The sequence below is a fragment of the Pelobates fuscus genome, chromosome 4 (genome assembly GCF_036172605.1).
Source record: "Pelobates fuscus isolate aPelFus1 chromosome 4, aPelFus1.pri, whole genome shotgun sequence".
Classification (NCBI taxonomy): domain Eukaryota; kingdom Metazoa; phylum Chordata; class Amphibia; order Anura; family Pelobatidae; genus Pelobates; species Pelobates fuscus.
The window spans coordinates 225,043,217-225,059,150 of NC_086320.1; the positions used below are offsets into that span (position 1 = coordinate 225,043,217).

A 15,934-nucleotide genomic window follows, 5' to 3' on the forward strand; every position below is an offset into this window, starting at 1 on the left:
ACCAAAGTCAGCAAACGAGAGGTGACACAGAGAGGAGCACAATGACACCTTCCAAGCGACAGGACAAACGGTACCCACTCGACAAGAGTCAGGGGCCTACTCGCATGGCGGACGCGGGAGGGACGGCCGCTCTCCCGCCGCCACAACTTGCTGTCTCAGTGCATATGGGCCCTCGTTCCCCCCCCTCTGGACCGGCGGGGTTTATCCCGGTCTACCCACCCACAGAGTGTACTTACCCTCTGGACACTCCAGGGCACAAAATCTACCGACAAAAACCACGAGGCCCAGCCAAGATGGCCGGCAGCAATGCAACCCACTTAGAGCAACAGACGGCTAGTGAATGGGAAGCAGCCTTTCAGGCGAAATTTGATGCAGTATGCCAACGATTTTGGGAGCGTCTAGAGGAGAGGAACAAACCTGCTCCGACAGCCAAAGCGGCATCACAACAACCGGCACCCTCATACACCCAGCCGGGTCACTCGGACGCACCCTCCACATGGCAGGTACCGGCAAATGCTGGGACTGCTGAACAGCGGAGACCTAACTTACTACCGGGTCACCCACAGATGTGGCTCATACAGGTACAGGCAAGCAGGCAGCACAGAGGACAACCCTATGCGGCAAAGCAGAGGTCATTAAGGGGAAAAAGCCGCCCAAAGCCGCGAGCAGGGCCCTTGCAGCAGCTTCACGAGCACGCCCTGAAAATATCTCGCCGATTTGCCACAATCCAACTGAGACACCCACGGAGAAAACAAGCAAGGCGCAGACAGCGAGACAGGGTACAGAAACCTCCACAACCTAACACTGCCGGACCCAACACTAAAGGTCGGAAGGAGCAAGGAACACAATCACCTACCCAGATCCCAGACAGCCACAACCCGCCACACCGATCCGGTCATGAGATATTGCATCGGAACATGCCTGAACCATACGAGGACCGGAATCTGCCACAGCCCAGCAAGAGGGCACAAATAGACATCATACCGGGCCAAAGAATGGACTATCGGTTCCAGCACATTAATGGCATCAGGTGAAGGTTTGCAGCAGAGAGGACTCTCTTAACTGCAGCTGAGCTCAGTTTGCACTCATTACATTCATTTTTCATTTGTTGCTCTGTTTTTCCCTCTTGATTTGCTTTTCCCTATCTCTGCCTCAATTCTGCAGTCTCACAGTGTATGCATTGCCAGTTTGTCATTAGTTAACTGATTATTTGTTTTATCAGTGCATCACTCAATATTTGTTATTGGTATTTCTTAAATCTCATCCTATAGTGACCTCAAAAGCATAATGCATCACACTATAATGTCTCAAGCTGTTGTAACTGTGGCATGGGCATCGGGGTTGGGGTATTGAGGTTGCATTGACTCCCGGTTCACCAGGGTGCGTGGGGTCTAGGCCCGCTGTCTTTCATTTTGCATATCTCCATTAACTCACTGTTGACGGGCTCTGAGCTACAAGACGGCACTGCATTATCACTATCACTGCCTGTACTGTCCCTGCCTCACCTGAATGCCCAGTGGCAGTTACCCCCAGGTCACACACAACAGGTTGTCTAGCTGACACACCCACATTGTTTATGCCTGCAGCCAACCTACATCACGCTTCTTACTTTTGTGCCACTTAACTCCCTTGACTAACACCCGTTACACACATGGCACAAGGCAACCGACATACCTACTATAGCGACGCTTATACAACTACTCGGCCCTAGGGGCATCACCATACTCGTAGGCTCACACTATGCCTAATCTTTAAACGCACCTGACACTACTCGAAATGTCTATTTTGCCTCTCGTAGCTGCCACCATAGACGAAAGTAATGTCAGAGACAGTTCTACCTAACCTAACTTCTCTTGTTAAAAAAAAAATATGTGCTGTTAACTTTTGCCATGTTATTGACAATCTTGTTCACTTTATCTGCTTGTATTTGCTGTCGTGGCAACACAAGCGTGTTTGTTATTCTAAGCACAATTAAAATAAAGAATTAAAAAAAAAAAAAAAAAAATAGATGAGTCCTAACAAACAAGAAAAAAAAAATATGCATACCATCACTGCAGCACTTAAAGCAATCCTAGTTCCAGGAGTACGTGGGGTGATCTCTGCAGGGTCCCATAAGGGAGCAGCAGTCTCAGTTGTTCCAGAGGTGCTGTATTGGAATGTTGAGCCGAGAACCCAGGTTAGACAGAACAGTCTCCATTTCTAAGGCATCAGATCCTTTAAGTTGTGCTGGATGAGGAGTGAACATCGGGTGCCCTATCGGTATTACAGGCCATGTACTGAAATAGTAGTTGTAAGGGGTCTGAACGATTTTTCTCTAAAGCTGTGCTTGACTGAGGCTTCAGCTGGCAGAAAATGTAATCTAATTGTATACCCTTGGCTTGTTTGGGTGATCGTAGACCAAGAAAAGTCTGCATAAGAAGTGTGGTCATTCGTCCTGAGCAATGTCTTCAGGCAGGCCTGTTATGTTCAGGTGTTTACACCATCCTTTATCCTCCAGCACCACTTGGTGATGGTCCAACTGGGCATGAGCTGTGGTCAGGTCACTAGCCTGTTTCTACTGGTCCGCTATTTGCCCACTGTTGGTTACTGTCCTCCTTGACAGTAAGTCTAGCTGTAAACCCTCTAACGTCTTCCCTTACTTGCGTGTCATCAAGTGAGGACCCTGACATAGGTCAGTCAGGAGTATCGTTAAAATAGTCACGGTCACTGGAGGTGTCTGGAAAGATTTGGGTTGGGGGGTCTCTTAACAGCCTAGATATTCCATCCTGTGCATTGGCAGCTCATCTGCGAGGTCACCGAGTTCCGAAGCCATGTCGGGTCTGCTTTCTTGTGACTTCTGGAACAAGTACCCGATATCAACGGAGTTTCGTGGTTAATCGATCTTTTGGTTTTTAAGTTTTTCACCTCATATGTAGTCTAGTACTGCTGGGTGATCAATTTGTCAAAAATGCTCTTTGCTGAGACCAGATGTTTGAATAAAGATCTATTTTTAGACGCAGCTCTGCAGTCATGTGGCTGTTCAGATCGAGAGCTAGCTTTGTCCCCCATTTCCTTCATCAATTGTATTTTTCTTATTCTGTTTTGTATGATTTTCTAACAATATCTCTTACAGATCTGCCGTGTATCATGTTTGTCAGCTCTCAATCTACACATGCATTTTATGGGTGCTAAACACAAGAAGGTAAGACCATTGTATTTTGTGATAGATGTATTAACTCAACGTTTGTTTAGTGCATTAGTAAAGAGTTTCAGCAGTGATTTTAATAAATTCTCACAAGTGAACTTGTGTCCACTGACCACATATACAGAATCATAACTAGACTCTGTGTAACAGTGCTTTAGCTGTCACTTGACATGTCTATAGACCAGATGGGATGAATGATGCACCAGTGCAAATTTTAGAAACTGAAGGCAAAGTATCGTTTGTACATAATGATTGATATACCATCCAAAACAAATTTCACAGAATAGAACATATAACAAAATTACTTGAAGTATTAAAATAACAATAAAATTGAGCTTTAAATTAAATGGATTAAGAGACTTAGCATGGGCAAGACTTCCAAACTTTAACCCATAGAGTCGTGTTAACCAGCATGTAGGAGTGTTTCCTTGCTGATCATGCCGCTCAAGATTACTGGTAGTAATAAAAGACTACTGCTTCCACTGGTGGTTCTTACAGAAAGAAATTTGGTTTTACTCAAAGGTATTTCCAAGAAATACAGCTATTTCTGTTTTACATAAGAGTAATAGGTCCATATACATTTAATTTGGATTTAACTTCAGAACCCGGCGTAACTCCCTTCCTTTCACTGAAGTAGAGCTGAATGGCACGGGCATGATACAGAGCCCAAGAAAACTGAAAGTTTACTTGGAATTGGCTGGGGTTGCATTCATGTAGATTCTAATTAGTACAGAAAAAGCATGTTTAAAATTGAAAGGATGTCTGCTTACATACCCTTAGTGTTCCTTTATGACAAACCTCGATTCAGGTAACAAGATATTTTTTGCTATTATATATGAAGCTTAACATTTCTTTTTTCCATCCTGGAGAAAAAAAAAACGTGTTACTCTCTAAATGTGCAGGTACTTCCAGATTTCCAGTGTTTTAACACATTGCTTGTTTTTTACTTTTTATTTTCACAGGTAGAAGAATCACTTAAAAATTGTGGAGGTGGTACGTAGCAATACGCCTGATTAGGATATATGGCTGTCTAATATTATGTGGGGCCTGTTTGATTGTGGTGGTTAGCTGAGTGTAATATGTATGTGGGAGTTGGCATAATGTGGCTCTGTATATGTGTAATGCACACCATCTCACTGACACACACATTTTGCACAGATACCGACAAACATTCAATGGCATACATACATGGACACATACTCACTGCAGACTTACATTTAAATCTACATGACCAAGTTTGGCCACTATGGCACTACCCTTGCCTTTTGCCTGACATCCAACTGCTGAGATATGTCACAAATCCTGGCAGACTTTCACACTCTTTCTAAATTACAAGGAGCAATGAGCAGCATGCTCCCTTGCTGTTTTATCTGCACTGCATTCAAAGGCGGCTCTATGTTTTTGTGAGACCTTGGGCAAAGTGTAAAGGGACACTCTGGCCCCCTTTTTATAAATGAACCTTGTTACACTGCCCTGACTTTTAATCATACAATAGGTCCCATTACATCCTGGTTTGTTTTGCTCAGTGGAGCTACACTCAAGATGCAGCAATTGCTCAGAACACCTGTCTTGCAAAGACTTCTAATTGAGCTGCACTGGGAACTCTGTGATTGGAGAGCCACAAGGGGTTGGAAGGGAGGGCTGGCAAAGGCTTCCGAGAAGAGAGCAGCCTTTGCATGTTGTTTTAGATATTTCCCCCATTGAAAAATTGCATACTTAATGCATGTATGGAGGTACCTACTTGAGTGGTGTGTGTGTGTGTGTGTTTGTTGTTTTTTCTTTAAACATTTTTTTTTAATAATTTATGTTGGGGTGAATGAGGCCACAAATTCCTTAAGCCTGCTTGTCCTAATTGATAGAGTCCTCACTACCTTCTGTTCCTGTATGTCTCAGGAGGGTGTGCAGGGCTAGTGTGCGAATATATAAAGAATTGTTGTGTGCAGTGCTATGATCTGTAAGTATAGACATTTGTTTGCATATAGTATTAGTGTGTGAATGCAATGTCCTAGTGAGTGGAACCAGTGTGTGAATACAATTATTTTGTGTGAGGTGTCAGTATGCGTGTAAGTGTGTGCGAAAATATAGGGGTGTACTTGGCAGTGTCCGTGTGTATGTTTGTTAAAGTATGTCAGTGTTGTACTCTTGCGCATACAACACTGAGATCTATGGAGGATCCTGCAAGACTGTGGGAGCCTCAATAATTCACCAGTCAATGCCTGATTCCCACTACTTTGACTTTCACAAAGTATGAAGGCGAAGATCTGTCTTTGTCAACCTAGTGCTTGAACATAAACTGAATAGTTTCTCATTTGTCTTATAATACCTTTTTAGATAGGAAATTGAACTGGTGTGGAGTTAAAGGGACACTATGGTCACCTGAACAACTACAGCTTAATGTATTTGTTCAGGTGAGATCTATAGCTCCCTGCAGAGAAAATAGTGTTTACATTGATTGATAGGAAGTCCCTCTGGTGGCCGTCTGAGTGACGGCCACTAGAGGTATTCCTATCATGTAGGGCCCCCTTCATAGGGCGGCATGAATGGAAGCCAAATGGAAGCATCTGATTGCTCCCTGCTCGCGCCCGCCTATATCGTCATTTTTACAAAATAGGGGGCGCGGCTTCACGAGGCTCCCGGCACTGGAACCAAGTGAGTAAAACGGGTTGGCTGGAGAGTCCCTTTAAGTATAAAACTTCACTTTTCTTTCTCACATCTATTACAACTATCGCAATATATACAAATGGATTCAAAGTGATATTAACTAAATGATGAATTAAAAATCAATTGCTGTAGTTCTAGTATAGTGTGATTTCACATGTCAAGATCTTGACTTTCTCATCTTTTCTTCTTTCTCTTCCTAGCACCAACTTACACTTTTTCTCCCGTAAATTAACTTATTCCTTTAATGTATATAAATATCTCTTAGTTGTGTTTACTCCCACCCCCAGTCTAAAATGGAGGTATTATAAATATTGGATTTTGGACATTCTATATTAGTGGGGACCAGTGTCTAGATTTTAATTACAGATTCAGGTACCCTATTGGAAATCAGATTGCAATCGGGATACATTAGTAGTTTTAATGAAATATAAATATGTGGTCCCTCTCCTCATTTGTCAATTCGTTCTCTGCATAGAGGATGATGCTGACAGAACAGTGAGTGACTGGGAAGAGCAGGAGAAGGCATCTACTGGCAGTTCTTATGTTCTCTGTAACTGGAGCTGCAGAACAATATTGGCAGTGACTGTGATAATTCCTCTGGTGAGCATGGTTTGCACATTGCTTAAGTGGTAAAGAAACAGGTGACAGATATCATTCTGTTCAGATGCTGATGAGCTGATAATGATGCTTTACTCCTCCATGAAAGGGGCTTAGGTTGCTGTCAGTCAATCCGTATAAACAGCAGTGAGCCACTTATTTTCTCCTTTTATACAGAATCCATAAAGCAAGCCTAACTAGGCTTCCTGAACCGATTTCACATTAAAACAAAGAGCAAAAATACTCAGCTGTTGCACTGCCCACTGACAACAAATATAAATTTTATTGTTTTGTCTTTGTTGTGAATTGTAGTGGGGAAAAAGACAATGGCTGTCAAGAAGCAAACCATAAAATCTTTAACGTCACCTTACCTTTTTTGACAGGGATCCACCAAATTATGTACATAGTAGCTTATTGGCCTATTCTTCATAATAATTTTTCTCAATGTCAAAGGGGTCTTCTTTGCACTGTGAAAGGGAATGGCAGTGCAGCTGCATGGAACAGTTACTGTGTGTAGTTACCTGGGACTTGATTACTCTCATGTGCTTGTTTCTGACAACATGGACCCACTGATACAGCAAGATAATGTCATTTTTGTTTTGCAAAGATATGAACTACTGCTTAATTAGTGTGAATCTGTATGATACCTGAATGCTAAGTGGTTCTTGAGTACCTATCATTATTTCAGCAGAATTTCTACATATAGAATTGTTTTTGTTTTTTCAGAACAGCTCTGGCCATTTTCTGTAGACAATATTTCCTCAGGTAAGTTGGTACATATTCTTCAGCCTAATTTGTGTTTGTGTGTTTTTATTTTTTTTATTATTACGAACAGCTGCTTTACAATTAATTTTGAAAACATTTTTTTTAAATAAAAATATTATCTGCTTGTTTTGCCTATTGTATTTTTTAAGCTAATTAGCTATATTTTAGACAGTGTATTTGTAAGGTTTAGCGGAAGGAGTCCAAAATGCAGTGGGTAGCTGAAGCAGAACACTAAAAGGGATTTAAATACCAGGAGGCAACAATGAAGGTAAAAGTACTGTAGTGAACACCACTAGGTGCACAGTACAACAGGTGCAAATACTTGATAAAGACATACACAGCGTTGAAGCGTTGCCTCTCATTTGGGATGAATAAAATACACATTACACCTGAAATTACTGAGTGGTGGATCTTTGTTTCTTTAAATTACTTCTATAATGTGTCCCGACGAGCATATGAAAGTCATTACATATTTATTCTAGTTCCATCTATGGGAATTTCTTTCTTTTTTTTTTCAGACATTACCAGCCTTTTATATTCTTTCAAGCTTTCTGCATCTCAGGCATTGGTATATTAGTCGTCATCAATGTTTTTCTCTCCTCTTTTTCCTATTTATATGACTTTAATTTATATAAAACATTAATATTACTCCTCACAAAAAATAAAATAAAAAAATAATTACTATACCATAAAGCAGACAAACACAACATTCACACACGATGATGAAAACCTCTTTGCCAGTCTCTCTGCCTTGTTAATCATAATATTGATGTATGAGAAAGGGGGGGAAAAAATTCTCTCTCCCTTTTCTCTTTCCCTTTTCCCCTTCTCTTTTTTTTCTTCCTTTTTTCTCCTTCCCCCTTCCTTTCTCCTCACCTTTCTCTTTCTTTTTATCTCACTCTTTCCTTGTTCCCTCCTTTCCTCCATCTTCCCTTTCTCTTCTCTTCCTTTCCTCTTCTATATATATTAATCTACTGCCGACAATTTTTTTTAACCACTTATTTATATCAAATACATTTTTTTTTTCTTCAGGTTTCTATTCAAACCTCCCTCTATCTTAAGTTGCAAAATTAGTTGTTTATTTTTTTTGACCGTTTGGGTGTTGACCGTTTGGGTGTTGACCGTCGGTGTGTTGTCCCTTGGGGGGTGTCGCCTATGTGTCTGGTGTCTGTCTCGGCCAGTTTAGTGCTCCGGTTAGCGTTGGGGGTGTCTCAGTCGGGCAGATACTGCTCCGGGTCATGAGGGTTGGGCGGTGTCTGATATTGTGGTATAGTGGTCTTGGGTATTGGGCGGCTGGGCAGTCGTTGGGGCGGTTCATCTTATGTCCGGTGTTTGCAGGCCGTGGGGTGGTCTTTCGTGAGTGCTGTGTCGTGTAGTCGGTCTTGCAAGTGAGAGGGGGGGTCTCTACTTAGGTAGGTCGTGTTCTTGGTTCAGTATGTCGGTGGTGGGTTATGTGTTTTGGGGTATGCTGTGGGGAGGTGGGGGTGCGGGTTAGTGGGTCAAGGATATTGCAGGTGGGGGGAGGGTAAGTGTAGGCACAGAGGGGGGGTGGAGGATGTGGAAGATCAGCGGAGGGAAGGGGTGTCCGGTTCTGGGTCCCCACCCCGAGTGTCCCCCCCCGTCCCCGTCCCCAGGATGAGGGGCAGCTCCGGCTCCGCGTGATCGTCTTGGTTTGGTTGGGCTGATGGCCCAGCTTCCGCATTGTCGTCAGTCGGTTCCGCCAGGGCCGCAGCGTCTTCCTCCTCTGCCGGGTGTTGTGCAGCCTCTGCGTTTGCTGCGGTGGAGGCGAGCCATTGGAGCCAGTGGTACCACGCGTCGTGGTAGCGTTGTATGCGTCCCGTTGCGGAGTGGATTAGCTCCTCGATGCGTCTGATGTCTTCCACCCTGGTCATCCACTCTCTGATCGTCGGGGCCGTGTGTTGTTTCCATTGTCCCGGGATGAGGCTGCGGGCTGCGTTCAGTAGGTGTGGGATCGCCTTTTTTTTTTTTTTTTTTAAACTGTTGATGGGGATCGGTGTTAGTTGGAGAAGGTATGTTTCGGGTGTGGGTTGCAGGTTTGCATCTGTTATGGTTGTATTTTGTGGACCTCTGTCCAGAAGGGCTGGATAAGGGAGCAGGACCACCATATGTGGAAGAGGGATCCTAGTTCCCTCCCGCATCTCCAGCATTCCGGTTAGTTTGTGGCTTTCATCGTGGTTAGCTTTTCCGGTATCCTGTACCAATGTAAGAGCATTTTATATCCTGTTTCTGGGAATTTGGTGGAGATGGAGGCTTTGTGTGTGTGTGAACACCGTTGTCCATTGTTCCGCTGAGAGCGCATGTCCTAGATCCCTTTCCCAGTACTTGGTGAAGTAAGGGGGGGGGGTGCGTTAGTGGGGGTGGTGGTTTGCATACGGTATAGAATCGAATGTGTGTGGGGGGGAGGGGGGATTTGTGCAGAGGGTCTCAAACACGGAGGGCGTTCGCGATGCCGAGTCTAGGGTCGGTATGCTTCTCAGGAACCTAGTCAGTTGATGGTATCTGAAGCGTAGTAGCATAGTGTGTGGAGTATTTGGGACCAGGGTGTCCAGTGGTGTAATTGTGCCTTGGTTGTAGACGTCTTTCAGTCTGCAGGGGGTCGGTAGGCCCAGGGCAGCCGTGTAGTGGGGGTCTAATGCTGGGATAAATTTCAGGTTGTGTGATATGGGGCATAGTGGTGAGAGCTCCGGGGCTAAGTCGGTGTGGGTCGCCAGTCTCCTCCAGACGGCCATTGTAGCATTAGGGTTGAGTGTTTTCTTGGTAGCTCCCCGGCCATGGTTTTAGGCAACCAGGGGAGCAGCACCAGGGGTATCTGTGAGAAGCTGGCCTCTATGGAGATCCATAGTTTGTCTTTTGGGTCGTGTGTCCATTCGATCAATCGCTGGAGGTGTATAGCGTGTCTGTATTTTGTTATATCAGGTAGTCCCAGGCCTCCTTGTAGTTTGGGTCTGGTGAGGGTGGCGAAGTTTAGTGTCGCCTTTTTGCAGGCCCAGATGTAGTGTAGTTTTACGGGTTTGTGACAGGAAGGTTTTGGGGATATGAATTGGTAGGGTTTGTAGGAGGTACAGGATTCGCGGGAGTATATTCATTTTGAGGACACTGATCCTCCCTAGCCACGTAATGTGCGGGAGCTGCCACAAGTCGAGGTCCTTCTGTATCCGTTCGAGGAGGGGCGGGATGTTGATGCGGTAGATGTTCGACAGGTCCGCCGACAACCAGATCCCTAAGTATTTGATAATTTCTTTGCACCAGTGGAAGGGGAAGTCTGTTTGCAGCACCGTTGCCAGTGCTAGGGGGCAGTTAACGTTGAGAATTTCAGATTTCGTGTAGTTTATTTTCAGGTTGGATAGGATGCCGTATACGTCAAATTGTTGCGTGAGCTCCCTGAGGGAGGTTGCCGGGTTGGTGATTGTGAACAGAAGGTCGTCCGCGTAAGCGGAGACCTTGCTGGCTCCCCAGCTGCCCCCGATTCCTGTTATGCGGGGTTGGGCTTGTATTGCATTGAGGAACAGTTCCAGGCTGATGACAAAAAGTAGAGGCGATAGGGGGCACCCCTGTCTGGTGCCGTTCCTGATCTCAAATGGGTCAGAGAGAATCCCATTAACCTGCACTCGGGCTGCCGGATCGGTGTATAGGGCCGAGACTCGTGCCATCATGTGGGGTCCCATCCAGAGGCGTTCCAGGGTGAACCTCAGGAAGGACCAATCGACCCTGTCGAACGCCTTCTCTGCGTCGGTCGAGACCAGCAGGGCGGGGGAGGGTCTTCTCCGGACCGCGTGGAGAAGATTGAGTGCCTTGATTGTGTTGTCCCTGGCCTCCCGGCCCTCCACAAAGCCCACCTGGTCAGGGTGGATGAGGTTCGGCAGTAGGGGTTGGAGGCGCAGGGACAGTATTTTGGCAAACCGTTTGAGGTCGGCGTTCAACAGGGAAATCGGTCTGTAACTGGCGCATGAGGAGGGGTCTTTTCCCTCTTTTGGGATTACCACAACGTGTGCTAGGAGCATGTTAGGGTCCAGTGTGCCTCCGCAGTGTGTTGAGTTAAACAGTGTAAGTAGGTGTGGGGCGAGGTTATCTGCGAACATTTTGTAGTACTTTGCCGTGTATCCATCTGGTCCGGGGCTCTTTCCTTGTTTGGCCAGTTTGATGGCCAGGCGTATCTCCGCTTCCGTGATATCTTCTTCTAGTGCAGATCTATCCTGGGATGTCATCGTGGTAGTGATATTCTGTTCGATGTATGTTTTTTGTTGGGTCCTGTTATTATATCTTCTATAGTTTGTATACCTGCTCTTCTCCAATAATTTAGTCTTAGGTCTTGAATATTATTTTCTAGTATTGAGATCGGCAGGATGTTAATAATGTGATTTTTAAATCCTAGACTTTTTTTAATCTTAGTCCACATTCCTCTAATGGACTCTATTACCACACTATTCGAACTTGGTTGGCTCTTATTTGTTTCTCCTTCTCGAGTAAGCCAGAAAAGTGTTAATAGATCCCTACCGTCTGCAAGTTCATTTTCCACCTCATACCACCTTTCTAGTTTAGCCCCAGCCAATTGTGAAATGATACTATGGAAAAGGATACTCGCTTTATAGTATTGTTGTATGACTGGGAATCCTTCCCCTCCCTTTGCTTAATCGAGAGGAATTTTCTTGCCATTCTTGTTTTTTTTGCTTGCCATATAAACTTAGACCAGGCCTGTTGTATTTATAGCAACCAACTATCGGGGAAACTCAAGGGATTCATTCTAAAAAAATATAGCCATTTTGGTAAAATATAAGACTTAATAATATTAAAACGGCCCCACCACGAGCACTCTAAATTCTTCCAACCCTTTAGGAGTTTATTCATATTAATAAGTAATGGGAGAAAATTAATCTCCACTATTTTCAGTGGGTCAGCACAGATATTACCGTATATACTCGAGTATAAGCCGACTCGAATATAAGCCGAGGCCCCTAATTTTACCCCAAAAAACTGTGAAAACTTATTAACTCAAGTATAAGACTAGGAGGGAAATGCAGCAGCTACTGGTAAATTTCTAAATAAAATTAGATCCTAAAAAAATTATATTAATTGAATATTTATTTACAGTGTGTGTGTATATAATGAATGCAGTGTGTGTAAATGAGTGCTGTGTGTGTTGCAGAGCCTTGGTGGGGGGTGGGCAATTTTATTATTTTTTAATTATTTTTTTTAATTCAATTTTAATTTTTTTTTCGTCCCCCCTCCCTGCTTCATACATGGCAGGGAGGGGGGCTTTCACTCCCTGGTGGTCCAGTGGATGGGCTGTGTAGGAGGGGGGCTGGCAGAGGTATTACTTACTTCTCCTGCAGCTCCTGTCAGCTCCCTTCTCCTCCGCGCCGGTCCGTGCAGCTCCCAGTGTAAGTCCCAGTGTAAGTCTCGCAGCCGCACTATGACCCCGCGGCTCTCGCGAGACTTACACTGGGAGCTGACAGAGGTGCTGAACGGACCGGTGTGGAGGCGGAGGAAGCTGACAGGAGCTGCAGGAGAGGTAAGTAACAGCTCTGCCAGCCCCCCTCCTACACAGCCCCATTGTCTGTATTATGGCAATGTAAATTGCCATAATACAGACAATTGACTAGAGTATAATCCCAGTTGGGGTTTTTCAGCACAAAAAATGTGCTGAAAAACTCTGCTTATACTCGAGTATATACGGTAATTCCTAAATAATTTAAATGATTTTTCGACCCATGCAAAATCAAATTTCCTCATAATCTCATTTATTTCTTCTTTATTTACATTTACAGCTAAGATCGTTGATTTTGTATATTTATTTTATATCCAGATACCTGGGAAACCCATCCAATTATTTCCATAAGTTGTATTATAGATTGTAGGGGTTTTTGTAGTGTTAAGATAACGTCATCAGCGGATACATTTATTTTTATATTTTCTTTATTAAATTCAAAACCTACTATCCTCTTCTCTTGTCTTATGGCTAAAGCCAAAGGTTCTAATGCCATGATATAAAGTACCGGAGACAAGGGACACCCTTGTCTTGTTCCGTTTAGCAATGAGAACCATTCAGATCCGAAGCCATTTCCAACAACTCTAGCCGTAGGTACTGTATAGAGAGCAGAGATATTCTGGAAAATTCTTCCCTCTAATCCAAATGCCTGAAGGGTTTGCCTCATGAACTCCCAGTTGACCCTGTCAAATGCTTTCTCAGCATCTAAAGACGGGGCCAACATGGGAGCCCCCGATCTTCCCGCATGATTCAAAACATCAATCAGTCTTCTTATATTATGGGTAGATGATCTACCTGGTACAAACCCCACCTGGTCCCTATCTATCACATCTGGAATAATTTTTTTCAAACGTTCTGCTATCATAGCCGAGTAGAGCTTTATGTCGGTGTTAAGAAGGGAAATTGGGCGGTAGTTTTTAATTTTTTCTGTATCTTTTTCTTGCTTAGGAATTGGGACTATGTTTGCTTCCAGTAATTCTGCTGGAATCTTTTGAGTTGTTCCAAAGAAGTTAAAAACTTCGATCAAATCTGTTTTTATATTATTTTTCAATACTTTATAGAAGAGGTTTTCAAACCCATCAGGTCCTGGTGCTGTTTTTTTTTTTTTTTTTTAAGTTTATCAATACAGAAGATCAATTTATCCTCCTTGAATATTTTATTTAATTCTTGTAATTGTAGATCTGTGATTTTCGGGATTTTAATAGTTTTTAAGAACTCTCTGTCTAATTTATTTATTTGACTCGAAATGTTATATAAATCCTGATATTTTTTTAAAGGCTTCTCCTATTTTTTCTGGGTTTAATAAAGTTTCCCCATTATGTACAATTTTAGTAAAAACCTTTTTAACTTTTTCTTTCTTTAGTCTATTTGACATCAGTGCTTCTGCTCTGTTTCCCATCTAATACAATTTTTGTTTAAGGCATATTAAGGTCTTATTAGCTTTTGCCATCAGTTGGTCATTTATTATTTTTTCTACTTCTCTTATTGTATTGTGTGGGGGATATTTATGGGATGATAATAGTAAACAGTCGAGAATTGCCCACTATTTCAATTCTCAGATCCCAAAGAGCGTTATCGTGTAAGTGAAATGTATCCCATATAAATAAGATCACAATTTGTTATAAAAATAGATACAATTTATTGTGATAAATTAAATAATAATAATAATAAGTAACATGCGTGACAATAATCAATGAATATTTAGTATAAAATCAGTATGCATACAATGGCAATACATTCCAATGGCTGACACAGTATAGAGTCTAAAACGTTGGCTGTCAAGACAAGATTTATGACGGTGCTTCACAGAGAAAGAAAATGAAAGTTTCACACAGAGAAAGCTTCCAGCGAACAGCCATAAAACTTTAGCTAGCAGTTAGAATAACCCTTTCAATGCTGGGTAGACCTCCTAGGTAATTAAGACTTATTCTCATGTAATTTTAAATAAAATAACATCTAAACCAGCTCATTAGTCATTTCCTGGAACCATCCAATAAGAGTAATCTACCATGTTCTATAAGCAGAATTTTAACTTGCCTAAACAGATATTTTATCTTATTTTAGAGCAAATCAATACACCTGGATAAATATCACGATATGCTAACATGTGATTGTAACCACATTAATATATAATTATTCTTTTACTACCTGCAGAATGGGATGCTATAACTATATATTCTCTAGTAACTAAGATTTCTAAATATCGAAATCTGACCATGATTTATCCAGTCATATATCATGCTATTAGAACATTTTAATTAATTTAGGTTAATTAAAGGAAACCAGTATAATTACCAGTTAGGTAGATATTCTCATCATATGAGTAGGTAGTCTCAGGAACTTGTTTGGATTTCTCGCTCTGACTCTGCTTTTCTTTCTTAGCCTGCGATCCTGACTTCTTACGATCGCCTCCACTGCTCACTTCCCCCGACTCTTTGACTTAGCCCCTCTCTTTCCTTTTGTCTTAACTTTTTAAAGGGAAAAATTCTCTGTTCGTCACTAGGTGATAGACCAATAGAAAACTGGAGGTGTGGTTACCTTCCAGATAGCAATTTAAGTATTTGGTCTATAGAGGGCAGTCTCGTCCCACTAAACATTCCTATCCAAGAAAGAGTTAACTTTTCCTGGTGGCTATTTTGACGTAATTTGGCTTATCTATATGGCTGCCATAATTTTAAGTTTACTTGTCGGTTCAAAGCATTTGCCTCAGTCTTTGTGTCTCCAATTCCTGCTGTAATTTCTAATATGACAGTTCATAAACTAAGTTTCACCTTAAATTTACAATGGGACCTTGTAAAATATTGAAAGTAAAATTAAATTATTTAATCTTCTCTGTCACGAGTGTCTGGGTTTAGAATTTTTTCTATTCCATTAACATTTAGACAGTCTTCCATCCCCCGTTCTCATTTCTTATCACTTGGTTTGTATATACAATGCATTCTTTAGCTCCAGCTAGGTTAGTCACAGAAAGGATAGAAATTTGTGTCTTTGTTGGCTTGAAATCCAAAATGGAGTCTGCTCTGTTCTGAGTGATTCAGGCAGTATACACTTTTAATTTCTATCATAGCACAAAATGTCTGCCGATATAAATATCCTGACAATTGGTAATACTATTCGAAGGGTTTCTTTTATTTTGATAAAGTAAGTCATCCAGTTTTATATAAAGCTCTGACAGGTTAGCCCTTTTCTCATTCAGCTTAAATTATTTAGCTGTTAAGCTT

The 15,934-nt window shown here is 42.5% G+C and overlaps 1 protein-coding gene across 5 annotated transcripts in view; it reads left to right on the forward strand.

The window, feature by feature from the left end:
* The window catches only part of LOC134608803 (uncharacterized), a 233,460-nt gene that overhangs the window by 7,014 nt on the left and 210,512 nt on the right, over positions 1-15,934 (forward strand). For all 5 annotated transcript variants that reach the window (XM_063451916.1, XM_063451914.1, XM_063451915.1 and 2 more), the window contains exons 3-5: positions 3,113-3,181; positions 4,147-4,177; positions 7,169-7,207. In XM_063451916.1, coding sequence (XP_063307986.1) covers positions 3,113-3,181; positions 4,147-4,177; positions 7,169-7,207 — 139 coding nt within the window. The remainder of the gene's footprint in view (positions 1-3,112; positions 3,182-4,146; positions 4,178-7,168; positions 7,208-15,934) is intronic.